This window comes from Leptodactylus fuscus, chromosome 4 (assembly GCF_031893055.1).
Source record: "Leptodactylus fuscus isolate aLepFus1 chromosome 4, aLepFus1.hap2, whole genome shotgun sequence".
NCBI classification, from domain to species: Eukaryota; Metazoa; Chordata; class Amphibia; order Anura; family Leptodactylidae; genus Leptodactylus; species Leptodactylus fuscus.
Window position 1 is genome coordinate 1,209,307 of NC_134268.1, and position 22,749 is coordinate 1,232,055.

At 47.5% G+C, this 22,749-nt stretch overlaps 1 protein-coding gene across 17 annotated transcripts in view; it reads right to left on the reverse strand.

Annotated features, from left to right (window-relative positions):
* Window positions 1–22,749, reverse strand: part of PLEC (plectin) — a 180,924-nt gene that overhangs the window by 81,212 nt on the left and 76,963 nt on the right. For 4 of the 17 annotated variants that reach the window (XM_075269974.1, XM_075269968.1, XM_075269970.1 and 1 more), the window contains exon 1: window positions 19,834–20,133. The exons of 11 other annotated variants lie outside the window; for them this stretch is intronic. In XM_075269974.1, the coding sequence (XP_075126075.1) occupies window positions 19,834–19,948 (115 nt within the window). In that variant the 5' untranslated portion in view covers window positions 19,949–20,133. Of the gene's footprint in view, window positions 1–4,881; window positions 5,185–19,833; window positions 20,134–22,749 lie in introns of those variants that run through there. 2 more of the 17 variants (XM_075269964.1, XM_075269963.1) reach the window with 1 other exon arrangement.

Consider the following 22,749-nt stretch of genomic DNA (forward strand, 5'->3'; position numbering starts at 1 on the left):
TATAAGTATCGCCCCCTGCAGTCCTGTCAGATAATCCTCGCTGTCCCCAGATAATGATTAAACAGCACAGACTCTTATATAGTATATAAGTGACACAGGGTATATACAGTATAAGTATCGCCCCCTGCAGTCCTGTCAGATAATCCTCGCTGTCCCCCAGATAATGATTACACAGCACAAACTCTTATATAGTATATAAGTGACACAGGGTATATACAGTATAAGTATCGCCCCCTGCAGTCCTGTCAGATAATCCTCGCTGTCCCCCAGATAATGATTACACAGCACAGACTCTTATATAGTATATAAGTGACACAGGGTATATACAGTATAAGTATCGCCCCCTGCAGTCCTGTCAGATAATCCTCGCTGTCCCCCAGATAATGATTACACAGCACAAACTCTTATATAGTATATAAGTGACACAGGGTATATACAGTATAAGTATCGCCCCCTGCAGTCCTGTCAGATAATCTTCGGTGCCCCCCAGATAATGATTACAAGCACAAACTCTTTGGTAATATCTTCAGTTATTTTGCTTGCAATGAAAAAACACAAAAGAGAATGAAAAAAAAGTCACATCATTGATCATTTTACAGAAAACTCCAGAACTGGTGTGGACAGAAGTATTGGCGCCCTCAGCCTAATACTTGGTCGCACAACCTTTAGACACAATAACTGCGCACAACCGCTTCCGCTAACCAGCAATGAGTTTCTTACAAGGCTCTGCTGGAATCTTAGACCCTTCTTCTTTGGCAAACTGCTCGCGGTCCCCCCTGAGATGTGAAGGGGGCCTTCTCCAAACTGCCACCAAGAGATCTCTCCCCCTCCCCCACAGGTGTTCTATGGGATTCAGGGCTGGACTCATTGCTGCCACTTTACAAGTCTCCAGGGCTTTCTCTCACCACCATTTTCTAGTGCTGACCTGAAGTGTGTTTTGGATCCTTGTCCTGCTGGAAGAGCCCTGACCTCTGAGGTAGACCCCGCTTTCTCACACTGGGCCCTACATGATGCTGCACAATGTGTTGGTCGTCTTCAGACTTCATAATGCCATGCACACGGTCAAGCAGTCCAGTGTCAGAGGCAGCAAAGCAACCCCAAAACATCAGGGACCTCCGCCATGTCTGACTGTAGGGGGCGTCTTCTTCTTTTTTTTCCTGTAATCTCTATGTTGAGGCCTTTTCCTACTTTTGTCTCCTCTGACCAGAGAACATTCTTCCAGAACGGTTTTGGCTTTCTCAGGTAAGTTTTGGCAAACTCCAGCCTGGCTTATGTCTGTGGGTAAGAAGTGGGGTCTTCCTGGGTCTCCTATCATACAGTCCCTTCTCATTCAGACGCTGACGCTGGATAGTACGGGGTGACACTGTTGTACCCTCGGACTGCAGGGCAGCTTGGACTTGTTTGGATGTTAGTCGAGGTTCTTTATCCGCCATCCGCACAATCTTGCGGTGAAATCTCTGGTCAATGTTTCTTTTGCGTCCACATCTCGGGAGGTTAGCCACAGGGCCATGGGCTTTACACTTCTGGATGACACTGCGCATGGTAGACACAGGAACATTCAGGGCTTTGGAGATGGACTTGTAGCCTTGAGATTGCTCAGGCTTCCTCACAATTTTGCTTCTCAAGTCCTCAGACAGTTCTTTGGTCTTCTTTCTTTTCTCCATGCTCAATGTGGTCACACAAGGACACAGGTGGAGTCAACTTTAATCCATTTCAACTGGCTGCAACTGTGATTTAGTTATTGCCACCACCTGTTAGGTGCCTCAGGTAAGTAACAGGTGCTGTTAATTACACATATTAGAGAAGCATCACATGATTTTTCAAATAGTGCTAATACTTTTGTCCACCCCCATTTTTATGTTTGGTGTTGAATTATATCCAATTTGGCTTTTTGACAATTCTTTTTGTGGTTTTCCATCGAAGACAAATTAAATGAAGAAAATACCAAAGAGTTTGTGACTGCAATCATTATCTGGAAGAACACGAGTATTATCTGACAGAACTGCAGGGGGGCCTACTTCCCACCAGATATATCCTGACACCAGGCCCTACTTCCCACCAGATATATCCTGACACAGGCCCTACTTCCCACCAGATATATCCTGACACAGGCCCTACTTCTCACCAGATATATCCTGACACCAGGCCCTACTTCCCACCAGATATATCCTGACACCAGGTCCTACTTCTCACCAGAGATATCCTGACACTAGGCGCTACTTCTCACCAGATATATCCTGACACTAGGCCCTATTTCCCACCAGATATATCCTGACACCAGGTCCTACTTCCCACCAGATATATCCTGACACCAGGTCCTACTTTTCACTAGATATATCTCGACACCAGGTCCTACATCCCACCAGATATATCCCGACACCAGGTCCTACATCCCACCAGATATATCCTGACACCAGGTCCTACTTCCCACCAGATGTATCCTGACATCAGACCCTACTTCTCACCAGATATATCCTGACACCTGGTCCTACTTTTCACCAGATATATCTCGACACCAGGTCCTACATCCCACCAGATATATCCCGACACCAGGTCCTACATCCCACCAGATATATCCTGACACCAGGCCCTACTTCTCACTAGATATATTCTGACATCAGACCCTACTTCTCACCAGATATATCCTGACACCAGGTCCTACTTTTCACCAGATATATCTCGACACCAGGTCCTACATCCCACCAGATATATCCCGACACCAGGTCCTACATCCCACCAGATATATCCTGACACCAGGCCCTACTTCTCACTAGATATATTCTGACATCAGGCCCTACTTCCACCAGATATATCCTGACACCAGGCCCTACTTCCCACCAGATATATCCTGACACTAGGCCCTACTTCTCACCAGATATATCCTGACACCAGGTCCTACTTCCCACCAGATATATCCTGACACTAGGTCCTACATCCCACCAGATATATCCTGACACCAGACCCTACTTCCCATTATATATATCCTGACACTAGGCCCTACTTCTCACCAGATATATCCTGACACCAGGCCCTACTTCTCACCAGATATATCCTGACACCAGGCCCTACTTCTCACCAGAGATATCCTGACACTAGGCCCTACTTTTCACCAGATATATCCTGACACCAGGCCCTATTTCCCACCAGATATATCCTGACATCAGACCCTACTTCTCACCAGATATATCCTGACACCAGGCCCTACTTCTCTCCAGATATATCCGGACACCAGGCCCTACTTTTCACCAGATATATCCTGACACCAGGTCCTACTTCCCACCAGATATATCCTGACACCAGGTCCTACTTCTCACCAGATATATCCTGACACCAGGCCCTACTTCTCTCCAGATATATCCGGACACCAGGCCCTACTTTTCACCAGATATATCCTGACACCAGGTCCTACTTCCCACCAGATATATCCTGACACCAGGTCCTACTTCCCACCAGATATATCCTGACACCAGGCCCTACTTCTCACCAGATATGTCCTGACACTAGGTCCTACTTCCCACCAGATGTATCCTGAGCCCAGGCCCTACTTCTCACCAGATATATCCTGACACCAGGTCCTACTTCCCACCAGATATATCCTGACACCAGGTCCTACTTCCCACCAGATATATCCTGACACCAGGCCCTACTTCTCACCACATATATCCTGACACCAGGCCCTACTTCTCACCAGATATATCCTGACACCAGGCCCTACTTCTCACCAGATATATCCTGACACCAGGTCCTACTTCTCACCAGATATATCCTGACACCAGGTCCTACTTCTCACCAGATATATCCTGACACTAGGCCCTACTTCTCACCAGATATATCCTGACACTAGGCCCTACTTTTCACCAGATATATCCTGACACCAGGCCCTACTTCTCACCAGATATATCCTGACACCAGGCCCTACTTCTCACCAGATATATCCTGACACCAGACCCTACTTCTCACCAGATATATCCTGACACCAGGTCCTACTTCTCACCAGATGTATCCTGACACCAGGCCCTACTTCTCACCAGATATATCCTGACACCAGGCCCTACTTCTCACCAGATATATCCTGACACCAAATCCTGTTTTCCATCACATATCCAATACCCTCCTTGGTGTCACAGGCATGTTGGAGATAAACTGCACCTCTTTAATGTCTGAGCCCACAACAAGGTTGTGTAACTCCAGGGTGCGTCATAATCACATCAAAGAATTTATGCCTCATTTAAGAAAAGAAGAAATGACAATGACTGCTTTTTCTGTCACATGAGGCCCTGTCCTCACTAATATCCCAAAGGTCCTCCTTCCCCCAGACCAATGATATCAGCACACTCCTCTCCTGAAATACTCTGTGCTGCTGAGATGCTTCCACTATGCAACTGACAGGCTAGATGACGAATTTATACATGCTGGATTTGTTGGCGTTGGGGCAGGATTATTATAATTGTGGATGTGTATTAGGATGACGCCCCCAGCGATCCCTTCCTGTGACGAGAGGATTGTGGGAGCTCAGCACTCTCAGCCAGCCTTACATTGGGGATATATCTGATGAACATATGGCATGGGGTTAATCATTTTATTGCTCCAGTGTATTCAAGTCTTCATTACAAAATTTCCTCCTGTGTATACAGCTGCTATATAGCTCTATGTGTTTCTATGGTTACTGACTACAAACGCTGTACGCTAAGATCCTATAGATTCATGTCACTACATCTGCCCCTTCTTCGTAATAACCCACAGAAGGCAGAAGCCAGGGCAGATGGACGAGAAAAAAAGAAACTGTGCTCCACAATGGTGGAAGAGGTGGACTGTGGCCTCGGTGACCGGCAGCAAAGGGGTTAACTATGACCCATGATGACAGGGGTGATCTGGACCCACCTACACAGCAGAGCTTCTTGTACAGGTGACTCTTCCGCTCCTGCTCCGAATTCCCATCCAGCCAATCAGAACGCTCCAGAAGCATCTCCCTCTTAAAGGTGTAGTACCAGGTGGAAGAAGCGGGACGCTTCACCGAGTCTGCCATGACTCTTCACCCAGGGGACAAGGCATCTAATGGAAACCTGAGCTAAGACCTCAAGAAGAAGGTGAGGGGTTTTAGCCTGCAGGAGAGAAGCCGCGAGCACGCCGTGTGTCAGTTGTGTACAGCCGCTCTCCCTCCCTCCACTCACTGTGGAAACACATCCACGCCCATCACAACACAGAGCAGCCGCCCACAGCGTGACTGCAGCCCAATCCACCCAACGAAAGCAGCCAGGAAAGAGGCACGAAAAGGCTTCCCCAACTGCCAACACTGCCGCAGCTCCTGTGTAATACTCTGCACCCCGATGTCACCGCTGCTCCCCAACACTACCGCAGCTCCTGTGTAATACTCTGCACCCCGATGTCACCACTGCTCCCCAACACTACCGCAGCTCCTGTGTAATACTCTGCACCCCGATGTCACCACTGCTCCCCAACACTACCGCAGCTCCTGTGTAATACTCTGCACCCCAACACTACCGCAGCTCCTGTGTAATACTCTGCACCCCAACGTCACCGCTGCTCCCCAACACTACCGCAGCTCCTGTGTAATACTCTGCACCCCGATGTCACCGCTGCTCCCCAACACTACCGCAGCTCTTGTGTAATACTCTGCACCCCGATGTCACCACTGCTCCCCAACACTACCGCAGCTCCTGTGTAATACTCTGCACCCCAACACTACCGCAGCTCCTGTGTAATACTCTGCACCCCGATGTCACCACTGCTCCCCAACACTACCGCAGCTCCTGTGTAATACTCTGCACCCCAACACTACCGCAGCTCCTGTGTAATACTCTGCACCCCGATGTCACCGCTGCTCCCCAACACTACCGCAGCTCCTGTGTAATACTCTGCACCCCGATGTCTCCACTGCTCCCCAACACTACCGCAGCTCCTGTGTAATACTCTGCACCCCGATGTCACCGCTGCTCCCCAACACTACCGCAGCTCCTGTGTAATACTCTGCACCCCGAAGTCATCTCTGCACCCCAACACTACCGTAGCTCCTGTGTAATACTCTGCACCCCAACACTGCCGCAGCTCCTGTGTAATACTCTGCACCCCAACACTACCGCAGCTCTGTGTAATACTCTGCACCCCAACACCACAGCTCCTGTGTAATACTCTGCACCCCAACACTACCGCAGCTCTGTGTAATACTCTGCACCCCAACACTACCGCAGCTCTGTGTAATACTCTGCACCCCAACACTACCGCAGCTCTGTGTAATACTCTGCACCCCAACACTGCCGCAGCTCCTGTGTAATACTCTGCACCCCGATGTCACCGCTGCTCCCCAACACTACCGCAGCTCCTGTGTAATACTCTGCACCCCGATGTCACCGCTGCTCCCCAACACTACCGCAGCTCCTGTGTAATACTCTGCACCCCAACGTCACCGCTGCTCCCCAACACTACCGCAGCTCCTGTGTAATACTCTGCACCCCAACGTCACCGCTGCTCCCCAACACTACCGCAGCTCCTGTGTAATACTCTGCACCCCGTTGTCACCGCTGCTCCCCAACACTACCACAGCTCCTGTGTAATACTCTGCTCCCCAACACTACCACAGCTCCTGTGTAATACTCTGCACCCCAACGTCACCGCAGCTCCCCAACATTACCGCAGCTCCTGTGTAATACTCTGCACCCCAACATCACCGCAGCTCCCCAACATTACCGCAGCTCCTGTGTAATACTCTGCACCACAACGTCACCACAGCTCCCCAACACTACCGCAGCTCCTGTGTAATACTCTGCACCCCAACGTCACCGCAGCTCCCCAACACTACCGCAGCTCCTGTGTAATACTCTGCACCCCAACACTACCGCAGCTCCTGTGTAATACTCTGCACCCCAACGTCACCACAGCTCCCCAACACTACCGCAGCTCCTGTGTAATACTCTGCACCCCAACGTCACCACAGCTCCCCAACACTACCGCAGCTCCTGTGTAATACTCTGCACCCCAACACTACCGCAGCTCCTGTGTAATACTCTGCACCCCAACACTACCGCAGCTCCTGTGTAATACTCTGCACCCCGACGTCACCGCAGCTCCCATGTAATACTCTGCACCCCAACGTCACTGCTGCTCCCATGTAATACTCTGCACTCCAATATCACCGCAGCTCCCCTCTGTGTAATACTCTGCACCCCAATGTCACTGCTGCACACCAGTAATACTCTGTACCCAAACATCACTGCAGCTCCCCTGTGTGTAATACTCTGCACCCCCACATCTCCCCTGTGTGTAACAGTCTGCACCCCCACATCACCACAGCTCCCCTGTAATACTCTGCACCCCAACATCACCCACAGCTCCCCTGTACAGTTAATGTCATCACTACTAAGCACTGCCTGCACTGTTACATTGTAACAATCCTTCTGCTGTGTGAATTGGCCTAGCAAGGCTCCCATTCCCTGGCAGCCAGCAGGGATATGAACCGAACTTCTCACCCTACAATGATGGATGAATATTTCCATATAGACTGGTATATAGCCAACTCTTCTGTGTGTCTCGTAACTGACATCACAACAAAGGATCTCCGTCCGATCAGAGGAATTACACAAGATGAACCGTGACAGCAATGGGAGAGGCCGAGACAAGAGGGACGCTCCAGTATATACAGTACAAGGAAAGGCGCCAAACCAGGACAACAACTGCACCGACAGAACAAGCTATACCGGGGAATACATATATACTATAGGTGATACGTCTATTCTGGATACAAAGGGTGTATATCTATACTGGGTTGATACATCAATACTTGGAGGGATATAGTGATACTGGGGAATACATATATGCTTTAGGGGATGTATATAGATACAGGAAGGATGTATCCATATTCGGGGGGGGGGAATATGTAAATTAGATATTAGGGCTACTACATCTATAGTGGGGCATAAACGTACAAAGGGAGTAATGATACATCTATACTGGACATAGAGGGGATGTATATATGTATCAGGGATGATATATCTAAACTGAATACAGGAGCGAGACATGTATATAAGATACAGGATGATACATGTATACCAGAAGAATATACCTATACAGACTACATTGGATACTGGGGCAGATATAGCTAAACCTCTATACTGTATACTTGGTACACATACAGGAGGATACATCTACATTGGATACTGGGACTCACACATACTGGGGGGATACAACTATATGAGATACATATACTGGGGAATCCATCTATACTGAGGGGAGTGTATCTGCATTGGATACTGGAACTGATACATCTACAACAGATATTGGGGGTAATACATCTAAACCGGATATTGGGGGTGATACATCTACATTGGATATTGGGGGTAATACATCTAAACCGGATATTGGGGGTAAAACAGCTAAACCGGATATTGGGGGTAAAACAGCTAAACCGGATATTGGGGGTGATACATCTACATTGGATATTGGGGGTGATACATCTACATTGGATATTGGGGGTAATACATCTAAACCGGATATTGGGGGTGATACATCTACATTGGATATTGGGGGTAATACATCTAAACCGGATATTGGGGGTAAAACAGCTAAACCGGATATTGGGGGTGATACATCTACATTGGATATTGGGGGTGATACATCTAAACTGGATATTGGGGGTAATACAGCTAAACCGGATATTGGGGGTGATACATCTACATTGGATATTGGGGGCGATACATCTACATTGGATACTGGAAATGATACATCTACATTGGATACTGGGGGTGATACATCTACATTGGATACTGGAAATGATACATCTACATTGGATACTGGGGGTGATACATCTACATTGGATACTGGAAATGATACATCTACATTGGATACTGGGGGTGATACATCTACATTGGATACTGGAAATGATACATCTACATTGGATATTGGGGGCGATACATCTACATTGGATACTGGAAATGATACATCTACATTGGATACTGGGGGTGATACATCTACATTGGATACTGGGGGTGATACATCTACATTGGATATTGGGGGTGCTACATCCATACTGGGAGAGCTTGTAACTCCCTCTATTGGCACCAGTTGATACCTGCACAGCAGTTGTTGGGTTACCATGTTTGCTATGACTACGGCTCAGAAGTGAATGGACAGGACTGGCCCCAAGCCATGACCTGACCTGCCCACACAAAGGGGCTATTGTGTAGGTGAAGACCCCATACATGACGGGACAGCCTGACAACATTCCTGGTCTGTTCACCACATGTGCGTCTGCCAGTCCCAGAAACCTCTACCCGGGACTTAGGATATGGAGGAAACCCCTGTATATTGTGCGCCAACCTCAGCAGGCACTCCTAAAGATGAGGGGAGAATGGCAGCGGCATCATAGGAGAGGAAATATGGAGAATGGATTTACACAATGTTCTTCTCTAGAAACCAGTCTGCCCCAATTCTAAGCAATGCCCCCCTGTACAGCAACACACAGCCCCCCTCTATTTCCAGCCACGGCTCAGTTTTCATCGGCGGCTTCTCCCCCCGCGGTTCACGGTTCTTACTTTTTCCAGCTGTTTTAGAAAATTAAAAGCAGTTCTTTCACAAGGATGGAAAATTCCAAAAATAATGAGAACGGGAGAGAAAGGAAACTACCAAGAGGAACATTCAGGATGAGTCACCCTGGTATTAGTAGGAATGGTGATTGCAACGTGGAATCCACCAGACCGTGGACGGAGGGGGTGCCCGACATCTAATCCAATACACGGCCATCCCCCCCCCCCAGGGTGTGGCCAATTACATGTATGACCCATGTGTCTCCAGCCGTGTTCCAGCATTGTATGTGCCAGACACAACTTCATACGATATCAATCACAACACAATTTGGGACCTTGCTGCACAGATTTGTGGCTGTTAATATAAAGGTGAAGGCCAAGCTCAGTTTCGGTTTTCATTTTCCACGTGTTGTGCCAGAGCGGCCCCCAGCCCCACTGCCAGCGCAGGCAGAGCCGCAGCCAATCCGCAGGGTGGGGTCCGCTTCCTGTGTGTGGTTGGAGATGAGTAAGACCAGAAGAACGTGTCTGCCCGTCAATGAGTAATTCTCGCCACCATAATGTACGTGGAGTACATGGGGGATTTTTTGGAGGGGGGGGGGGTATTCCTCAGTACTGGGAGAGTTTCATTTACCAAAGTGTGGCAGTATTCTGTCATTTCTAGCCGAACATGGATCAATGGGGTAATGGGGGCTTCTACATTCTGCTCTGACTGCAAACACAGCAAGTATTATCCGATATGGACATGTCACCTACACTGCACAGTACCACTCCTGTATGTATAGACACCGCACAGTACCACTCCTCCTGTATGTATAGACACCGCACAGTACCACTCCTGTATGTATAGACACCGCACAGTACCACTCCTCCTGTATGTATAGACACCGCACAGTACCACTCCTCCTGTATGTATAGACACCGCACAGTACCACTCCTCCTGTATGTATAGACACCGCACAGTACCACTCCTCCTGTATGTATACAGACTGCACAGTACCACTCCTCCTGTATGTATAGACACCGCACAGTACCACTCCTCCTGTATGTATAGACACCGCACAGTACCACTCCTCCTGTATGTATAGACACCGCACAGTACCACTCCTGTATGTATAGACACCGCACAGTACCACTCCTCCTGTATGTATAGACACCGCACAGTACCACTCCTGTATGTATAGACACCGCACAGTACCACTCCTCCTGTATGTATAGACACCGCACAGTACCACTCCTCCTGTATGTATAGACACCGCACAGTACCACTCCTCCTGTATGTATAGACACCGCACAGTACCACTCCTCCTGTATGTATACAGACTGCACAGTACCACTCCTCCTGTATGTATAGACACCGCACAGTACCACTCCTCCTGTATGTATAGACACCGCACAGTACCACTCCTCCTGTATGTATAGACACCGCACAGTACCACTCCTGTATGTATAGACACCGCACAGTACCACTCCTCCTGTATGTATAGACACCGCACAGTACCACTCCTGTATGTATAGACACCGCACAGTACCACTCCTCCTGTATGTATAGACACCGCACAGTACCACTCCTGTATGTATAGACACCGCACAGTACCACTCCTCCTGTATGTATATACACTGCACAGTACCACTCCTCCTGTATGTATAGACACCGCACAGTACCACTCCTGTATGTATAGACACCGCACAGTACCACTCCTGTATGTATAGACACCGCACAGTACCACTCCTCCTGTATGTATATACACTGCACAGTACCACTCCTCCTGTATGTATAGACACCGCACAGTACCACTCCTGTATGTATAGACACCGCACAGTACCACTCCTGTATGTATAGACACCGCACAGTACCACTCCTCCTGTATGTATATACACCACACAGTACCACTCCTCCTGTATGTATAGACACCGCACAGTACCACTCCTCCTGTATGTATAGACACCGCACAGTACCACTCCTGTATGTATAGACACCGCACAGTACCACTCCTCCTGTATGTATATACACCGCACAGTACCACTCCTCCTGTATGTATAGACACCGCACAGTACCACTCCTCCTGTATGTATAGACACCGCACAGTACCACTCCTCCTGTATGTATAGATACTGCACAGTACCACTCCTCCTGTATGTATATACACTGCACAGTACCACTCCTGTATGTATAGACACCGCACAGTACCACTCCTGTATGTATAGACACCGCACAGTACCACTCCTCCTGTATGTATATACACCGCACAGTACCACTCCTCCTGTATGTATAGACACCGCACAGTACCACTCCTCCTGTATGTATAGACACCGCACAGTACCACTCCTCCTGTATGTATAGACACCGCACAGTACCACTCCTCCTGTATGTATAGACACCGCACAGTACCACTCCTCCTGTATGTATAGACACCGCACAGTACCACTCCTCCTGTATGTATAGACACCGCACAGTACCACTCCTCCTGTATGTATAGACACCGCACAGTACCACTCCTCCTGTATGTATAGACACCGCACAGTACCACTCCTCCTGTATGTATATACACCGCACAGTACCACTCCTCCTGTATGTATAGACACCGCACAGTACCACTCCTCCTGTATGAATAGACACCGCACAGTACCACTCCTCCTGTATGTATAGACACCGCACAGTACCACTCCTCCTGTATGTATAGACACCGCACAGTACCACTCCTCCTGTATGTATAGACACCGCACAGTACCACTCCTCCTGTATGTATAGACACCGCACAGTACCACTCCTCCTGTATGTATAGACACCGCACAGTACCACTCCTCCTGTATGTATAGATACTGCACAGTACCACTCCTCCTGTATGTATAGACACCGCACAGTACCACTCCTCCTGTATGTATATACACCGCACAGTACCACTCCTCCTGTATGTATAGACACCGCACAGTACCACTCCTCCTGTATGTATACACACTGCACAGTACCACTCCTCCTGTATGTATAGGCACCGCACAGTACCACTCCTCCTGTATGTATAGGCACCGCACAGTACAACTTCTCTTGCTCTGTCCAAACTTCATTCCTGTAACTGTCTACTATTCTAGGGTACAGAGGGTTGACCATGAAGCGTGAGCAGACGTCTGTCTCTTCTTGCATGGAGAGGGTTAATATCTTTCAGGCACTGAGCCCATGAAAATCATAGTCAAATCCTGGCACACACACCCCCCACATCCAGGAATGAGGGGAGAGCGGGGGTGAAACAAAGGAATCTGCAACGCAAAATCGTCCTTATGGGTAATCCCTGGGATGTATGAAACAAAGTCCTGTGTGTCCCCAAAAGTCATGAACACCCTCCGGGGCTATAACGTCTCACAGACTCCCACACACAATGTGACTACACAGCAGATCCCACAACGCAACGTGGAGAGAAAACAGCAGAGCAGAGGCAGCCCCTGCACCCCAAAACTACACACCTGGCAGCCCCTGCACCCCAAAACTACACACCTGGCAGCCCCTGCACCCCAAAACTACACACCTGGCAGCCCCTGCACCCCAAAACTACACACCTGGCAGCCCCTGCACCCCAAAACTACACACCTGGCAGCCCCTGCACCCCAAAACTACACACCTGGCAACCCCTGCATCCCAAAACTACACACCTGGCAGCCCCTGCACCCCAAAACTACACACCTGGCAACCCCTGCATCCCAAAACTACACACCTGGCAGCCCCTGCACCCCAAAACTACACATCTTGCAGCCTCAGCCTCATACAATTACACTGGTTATGCTGCAATCAGCCCCTGTGCCCCAAAACTTTCCTCCTGGAACCCCTATATTACACTACATGGGGTAATCTAGAAAGTTTCACTATGTGCGGCGACGTCTGTTGCTTTGTTGTTTTAGAACTTTTTCCATGGAGACAAAGAAACCACAGAGGGAGCCCACAGCAGGACGCCCACCAGCCGGCGCCGCTCCTGGCCTCCCCCCGCCCATGGGGGTTTTGTGTTGCCAGGGGTAACTACACAACTCTCCACATCACACAATGATTGTAACACGTGGAGATTATACTGGCGGTTGTCAGACACTACTGCAGAATATGACGGCTCCTCAGCGATCGCTTCCTTCATCCCTGCAGGATAATTATCACTACTTAGGAGATGATCGATCCATGGAAATCTTCCCTCTCTGCCACTCCAGGGCACTTTGGGGGGTGTCTGTCAGCAATAATGGTGACATCATCATATACCACCAGGGACGCCACAAGGGACTGAGCTACACAACGCAGAACTGTCTTTGCAAAGTCCACAAAACATTATATAAACGTCCTAATAGTTGTGACTGGGAATTCTGGGAATTAGAAGGGGGCGGGGCAATTATTTCTGCTGATACATTGTAGCAATAAAAATCCCTTATCAGTAGCAGCTGGATGCAAGAACTGCCAAATCCGGCGCCGGCGTCTGCGGTACGGCCTCTTCCTGTAAATGGCAGCAGCGCCAACATTAACCCTTCACTGATCCCGGCAGAGCCAGGACATCGACTGCAGTTTATAGCCAGGAAAATGGGTAAACCCAAAGTCTGCTAAACCAGGCACTGACCCCCAATCTAACCCAAACTGTGTGATAGGAGATTCCTCAGTGACCTATTGAAGCAACAGGTCCAACCACAATGTAAATAAAGACGGTGATTTTTACCAAAAATCCTAAAACACCAAAACAATCAGAACAGCCGACTAAATCCATGGAAGGGTCATTGTCTAAAGAAGATGCAGGAAAAGCAACCAGAGCTCAGCGAACAAAGCAAGACACAAGGTGGAGGTATAGATATAAGGAGACACAAGGTGCAGGTATAGATATAAGGACACACAAGGTGGAGGTATAGATATAAGGAGACACAAGGTGCAGGTATAGATATAAGGAGACACAAGGTGGAGGTATAGATATAAGGAGACACAAGGTGGAGGTATAGATATAAGGAGACACAAGGTGGAGGTATAGATATAAGGACACACAAGGTGGAGGTATAGATATAAGGACACACAAGGTGGAGGTATAGATATAAGGACACACAAGGTGCAGGTATAGATATAAGGAGACACAAGGTGGAGGTATAGATATAAGGACACACAAGGTGGAGGTATAGATATAAGGACACACAAGGTGGAGGTATAGATATAAGGAGACACAAGGTGCAGGTATAGATATAAGGAGACACAAGGTGGAGGTATAGATATAAGGAGACACAAGGTGGAGGTATAGATATAAGGAGACACAAGGTGGAGGTATAGATATAAGGAGACACAAGGTGGAGGTATAGATATAAGGAGACACAAGGTGGAGGTATAGATATAAGGAGACACAAGGTGGAGGTATAGATATAAGGAGACACAAGGTGGAGGTATAGATATAAGGAGACACAAGGTGGAGGTATAGATATAAGGAGACACAAGGTGGAGGTATAGATATAAGGAGACACAAGGTGGAGGTATAGATATAAGGAGACACAAGGTGGAGGTATAGATATAAGGACACACAAGGTGGAGGTATAGATATAAGGAGACACAAGGTGCAGGTATAGATATAAGGAGACACAAGGTGCAGGTATAGATATAAGGACACACAAGGTGGAGGTATAGATATAAGGAGACACAAGGTGGAGGTATAGATATAAGGACACACAAGGTGTAGGTATAGATATAAGGACACACAAGGTGGAGGTATAGATATAAGGAGACACAAGGTGGAGGTATAGATATAAGGACACACAAGGTGGAGGTATAGATATAAGGACACACAAGGTGGAGGTATAGATATAAGGAGACACAAGGTGGAGGTATAGATATAAGGAGACACAAGGTGCAGGTATAGATATAAGGACACACAAGGTGGAGGTATAGATATAAGGACACACAAGGTGCAGGTATAGATATAAGGACACACAAGGTGCAGGTATAGATATAAGGACACACAAGGTGGAGGTATAGATATAAGGACACACAAGGTGGAGGTATAGATATAAGGAGACACAAGGTGGAGGTATAGATATAAGGAGACACAAGGTGGAGGTATAGATATAAGGAGACACAAGGTGGAGGTATAGATATAAGGAGACACAAGGTGGAGGTATAGATATAAGGAGACACAAGGTGGAGGTATAGATATAAGGAGACACAAGGTGGAGGTATAGATATAAGGAGACACAAGGTGCAGGTATAGATATAAGGAGACACAAGGTGCAGGTATAGATATAAGGAGACACAAGGTGCAGGTATAGATATAAGGAGACACAAGGTGGAGGTATAGATATAAGGAGACACAAGGTGGAGGTATAGATATAAGGAGACACAAGGTGCAGGTATAGATATAAGGAGACACAAGGTGGAGGTATAGATATAAGGACACACAAGGTGGAGGTATAGATATAAGGAGACACAAGGTGCAGGTATAGATATAAGGAGACACAAGGTGCAGGTATAGATATAAGGAGACACAAGGTGGAGGTATAGATATAAGGAGACACAAGGTGCAGGTATAGATATAAGGAGACACAAGGTGCAGGTATAGATATAAGGAGACACAAGGTGCAGATATAGATATAAGGAGACACAAGGTGCAGGTATAGATATAAGGAGACACAAGGTGCAGGTATAGATATAAGGAGACACAAGGTGCAGGTATAGATATAAGGAGACACAGGGTGCAGATATAGATATAAGGAGACACAAGGTGCAGGTATAGATATAAGGAGACACAAGGTGCAGGTATAGATATAAGGAGACACAAGGTGCAGGTATAGATATAAGGAGACACAAGGTGCAGGTATAGATATAAGGAGACACAAGGTGCAGGTATAGATATAAGGAGACACAAGGTGCAGGTATAGATATAAGGAGACACAAGGTGCAGGTATAGATATAAGGAGACACAACGCCCCACGTATAAGTGGTATATATTATACCAATGTCAGGATATAGGGCTGCCCACAGCTATGCAGGGAATGCTCAGAATCTGTTAGATGAGGCCCAGTGACATGTGCACACGGCAGACTGGCGCTAGCCCTCCGGGTATGTGTACAGTGCGCAGGAATGTACCCAACATTTACCTGTCATAGGTGAGTGATACACCCTACAGGGACAGCAACAATCCTGCACTATACACACCTGTCACACTCTGCATAACAGAAGGAGAACTGGATGAGGCTTGTACAGTAAGTCAGTATAAGAATATAGCGTGATTCTGGATGGGGTGTGTAGGTCAGTGTATGAATGTAGTGTGAGGCTGGATGGGGTGTGTAGGTCAGTATAAGAATATAGCGTGATTCTGGATGAGGAGTGAAGGTCAGTGTATGAATATAGTGTGATTCTGGATGGGGTGTGTAGGTCAGTGTATGAATATAGTGTGATTCTGGATGGGGTGTGTAGGTCAGTGTATGAATGTAGTGTGAGTCTGGATGCGGTGTGTAGGTCAGTGTATGAATGTAGTGTGAGGCTGGATGGGGTGTGTAGGTCAGTATAAGAATATAGCGTGATTCTGGATGAGGAGTGAAGGTCAGTGTATGAATATAGTGTGAGGCTGGATGGGGAGTGTAGGTCAGTGTATGAATGTAGTGTGATTCTGGATGGGGTGTGTAGGTCAGTGTATGAATATAGTGTGAGGCTGGATGGGGAGTGTAGGTCAGTGTATGAATGTAGTGTGATTCTGGATGGAGTGTGTAGGTCAGTATAAGAATATAGCGTGATTCTGGATGGGGTGTGTAGGTCAGTGTATGAATGTAGTGTGAGGCTGGACGGGGTGTGTAGGTCAGTGTATGAATGTAGTGTGAGGCTGGACGGGGTGTGTAGGTCAGTGTATGAATGTAGTGTGAGGCTGGACGGGGTGTGTAGGTCAGTGTATGAATGTAGTGTGATTCTGGATGGGGTGTGTAGGTCAGTGTATGAATGTAGTGTGAGGCTGGATGGGGTGTGTAGGTCAGTGTATGAATGTAGTGTGATTCTGGATGGAGTGTGTAGGTCAGTATAAGAATATAGCGTGATTCTGGATGGGGTGTGTAGGACAGTGTATGAACATAGTGTGATTCTGGATGGGGTGTGTAGGTCAGTGTATGAATGTAGTGTGATTCTGGATGGGGTGTGTAGGACAGTGTATGAATATAGTGTAATTCTGGATGGGGTGTGTAGGTCAGTGTATGAATGTAGTGTGAGTCTGGATGGGGTGTGTAGGTCAGTGTATGAATATAGCGTGATTCTGGATCGGGAGTGTAGGTCAGTGTATGAATATAGTGTGATTCTGGATGGGGTGTGTAGGACAGTGTATGAACATAGTGTGATTCTGGATGGGGTGTGTAGGTCAGTGTATGAATGTAGTGTGATTCTGGATGGGGTGTGTAGGACAGTGTATGAATATAGTGTGATTCTGGATGGGGAGTGTAGGTCAGTATAAGAATATAGTGTGATTCTGGATGGGGTGTGTAGGTCAGTGTATGAATGTAGTGTGAGGCTGGACGGGGTGTGTAGGTCAGTGTATGAATGTAGTGTGATTCTGGATGGGGTGTGTAGGTCAGTGTATGAATGTAGTGTGATTCTGGATGGGGTGTGTAGGTCAGTGTATGAATGTAGTGTGAGGCTGGACGGGGTGTGTAGGTCAGTGTATGAATGTAGTGTGTGGCACTACATTCATACACTGACTACACACCCCATTCAGAATCACACTAGTAGGGTGGCACTGGTCATTCTCTGCTGTTCTTTCTGTCCCCATATATACATATAACCAGGCAGATCTGGCATCCTGCCACTCTGCTGCTGATACATTGGGGCGAGGCCGGTCCTAGAAGGTAGCGCAGGTATTATTTCCTCATTGTGGAGGGGTGGCAGATCTACACACACTAAGGGAACTTTCTGAAGAACAGTCTTTGGCTGGGCCCTCGGCCTTCTCTCTTCTGTTTATCATGTAAATAATTAAGGCCGCCGGTCTCCGCCCTCCTCACAGCAGATACCTACGACCTTGACAAAGGAGAGATGGTGACAATCAGACAGGGCAACTCCATGATATGCACCTGTCACTTCAACATGAAACTTCTAAGACGCCTGTGACAGCCAGAGGACACGTTACATACGACACAGCTACATTAACAACCTTTACCATAAGGCACCAGTCCAGGCGCTATCTGTGCTTCTATACTCCTATAAGGTCTTCCTGTTCTAGCTCCGCTCCATCCCCCCCACCCCCCACCCCCATTGCCTGAAGCAATAAATATACAATTTTTTAGGTAGAAACAGAAGACTGACAAAAATCACACAAATCACTGCAGGACTGTGAATAATAGCCAGGGGGCGCCACGGAAGCATTGTAAACCATATGAGAAAACGGCAGCTGTTACCCACAATGACCAAAGATGTGTGCACTGGAAAATGGCAGAAAGTGAGGAGACGACAATATGTCACATGTGACCTCACCCCAATACATGTGACACAATTACCAAATCTACAATGTTACATGTGACATCACTGCATCAAAAGATACAATACATTGTTACATGTGACATCACTGCATCTAATGATACAATACAATGTTACATGTGACATCACTGCATCTAATGATACAATACAATGTTCCATGTGACATCACTGCATCTAATGATACAATACAATGTGACATCACTGCATCAAAAGATACAATACATTGTTACATGTGACATCAACATACCCAGTGATATCATACAATGTTACGTGTGACATCACTGCATCGAATGATACAATACAATGTTACAAGTGACATCACTACATCAAATGATACAATACAATGTTACAAGTGACATCACTACATCAAATGATACAATACAATGTTACAAGTGACATCACTACATCAAATGATACAATACAATGTTACAAGTGACATCACTACATCAAATGATACAATACAATGTTACAAGTGACATCACTGCATCTAATGATACAATACAATGTTACAAGTGACATCACTGCATCTAATGATACAATACAATGTTACACGTGACAAACACAGTCGGCAGTGAGGGGGTTACAGACAGGGACACATGCTTCTGTTTAGGTTTGCCAAGCCACGCCCCCCTGTCAGTGTAACCCCATCCTGTCCGTAGACCTCTGGACTCTGCAGCTCCGTACGGGGCTCGGCAGCTCAGCAGCATCAGGTGTGAACAGCCACAGCATCCACCGCCAGTCGCCAACCACCTGACATCAACCAGTGCTGACAGATGCAGCCCACCAAACCAAGTCAGCAGTGAGAGGGTTAATCATGCCTCCACCCTCAGCCACACCTCCCCTTCTCCTTCCCCATCTTACCCTCAGAGTCCTGCAGTGCCCGGCGCCTCTTCCGCCAGTGCCAGACCACCACCATGGTGACTATGTGCCCCACCACCACCAGAGTGGGGAAGAGGCCGGGGTTGGTCGGCTGCATGGCCGGTGTCTGCGGCTCTGTCACTGCTCACAGCTGCTGCCGCGGTCCTCCTCCTCCTGCTCCAGCCCTGCCCTCCCTGCTGCAGTTCCTCCCTCAGACACCGCTGGACTCTGCTTCTTCCTACTCTACTACACCTGGACCTGCTCAGCCATGTACATCACCTCACTGCTCTGCAGCACCCCACACTGCCCACTGCTCTGCCCTGCAGCACCCCACACTGCCCACTGCTCTGCCCTGCAGCACCTCACACTGCCCACTGCTCTGCCCTGCAGCACCCCACACTGCCCACTGCTCTGCCCTGCAGCACCCCACACTGCCCACTGCTCTGCCCTGCAGCACCCCACACTGCCCACTGCTCTGCCCTGCAGCACCCCACACTGCCCACTGCTCTGCCCTGCAGCACCTCACACTGCCCACTGCTCTGCCCTGCAGCACCCCTCACTGCCCACTGCTCTGCCCTGCAGCACCCCACACTGCCCACTGCTCTGCCCTGCAGCACCCCACACTGCCCACTGCTCTGCCCTGCAGCACCCCACACTGCCCACTGCTCTGCAGCACCCCTCACTGCCCACTGCTCTGCAGCACCCCTCACTGCCCACTGCTCTGCAGCACCCCACACTGCCCACTGCTCTGCAGCACCCCACACTGCCCACTGCTCTGCAGCACCCCACACTGCCCACTGCTCTGCAGCACCCCACACTGCCCACAGCTCTGCAGCACCCCACACTTCCCACTGCTCTGCCCTGCAGCACCCCACACTTCCCACTGCTCTGCCCTGCAGCACCGAACACTGCCCACTGCTCTGCAGCACCCCTCACTGCCCACTGCTCTGCAGCACCCCACACTGCCCACTGCTCTGCAGCACCCCACACTGCCCACTGCTCTGCAGCACCCCACACTGCCCACTGCTCTGCAGCACCCCACACTGCCCACTGCTCTGCCCTGCAGCACCCCACACTGCCCACTGCTCTCTCTTGTATTCACCCCTGCCTGCTTTGCCCTATATCCCCCTCAATGTTCTCCCCTGTATCTGCTCTCACTGCTCTGCCCTGTATCCCCCTCACTGCCCACTGCTCTTTCTTCCCAAATCTGCAGTGTCCTGGTACCCCGCCACCCCCTTTGCTGTCACTTTCCTCTCATCTCTCTATTTTTACTCTGGAATCCAGACCACTGGCTATAAATAAGCTTTTCTTTCTTACAAGTCATTGACATCATCAAAGACAGTATGTCCTAGTCAAGGGGCGACCCGAAAAAGCAGCTTACAAAAGGGTTAACACAGTAGGCAGAGGAGAAGATAGGTCAGCACACTAAGTGTTAATCCTCCATCACTCAGCAGCCTGAGGGTTAACACGTCCTCCTGCACCAGAAGACACCATGTTCAGTCTGACATTTCAGGTCTCTGTCCCAGCAGCTCAATGACAAGGTTACACCTGTTCCTCCTCATTCCAACTGAACACACAGATCTGTGCCAAGCACTGCCCAATACCCTGGCATCACACCTCCCTGCTGACGTCATCCATCTAGAAACAATTATATATGTACAGCTGGTATAACCTGGGTATATACTGTATATAATTATATATGTACAGCCGGTATAACCTGGGTATATACTGTATATAATTATATATGTACAGCCGGTATAACCTGGGTATCTCCTGTATATAATTATATATGTACAGCCAGTATAACCTGGGTATATACTGTATATAATTATATATGTACAGCCGGTATAACCTGGGTATATACTGTATATAATTATATATGTACAGCCGGTATAACCTGGGTATATACTGTATATAATTATATATGTACAGCCGGTATAACCTGGGTATCTCCTGTATATAATTATATATGTACAGCCGGTATAACCTGGGTATATACTGTATATAATTATATATGTACAGCCGGTATAACCTGGGTATCTCCTGTATATAATTATATATGTACAGCCGGTATAACCTGGGTATCTCCTGTATATAATTATATATGTACAGCCGGTATAACCTGGGTATCTCCTGTATATAATTATATATGTACAGCCGGTATAACCTGGGTATATACTGTATATAATTATATATGTACAGCCGGTATAACCTGGGTATATACTGTATATATGTACAGCTGGTATAACCTGGGTATATACTGTATATAATACTATATGTACAGCCGGTATAACCTGGGTATATACTGTATATAATGATATATGTACAGCCGGTATAACCTGGGTATATACTGTATATAATTATATATGTACAGCCGGTATAACCTGGGTATATACTGTATATAATTATATATGTACAGCCGGTATAACCTGGGTATATACTGTATATAATTATATATGTACATCCGGTATAACCTGGGTATATACTGTATATAATTATATATGTACAGCCGGTATATACTGTATATAATACTATATGTACAGCTGGTATAACCTAGGTATATACTGTATATATATATATATATATATATACACAGCTGGTATAACCTGGGTATATACTGTATATAATTATATATGTACAGCCGGTATAACCTGGGTATATACTGTATATAATTATATATCTACAGCCGGTATAACCTGGGTATATACTGTATATATGTACAGCTGGTATAACCTGGGTATATACTGTATATAATTATATATGTACAGCCGGTATATACTGTATATAATACTATATGTACAGCTGGTATAACCTAGGTATATACTGTATATATATATATATATATATATATATATATATATATATATATATATACACACACAGCTGGTATAACCTGGGTATATACTGTATATAATTATA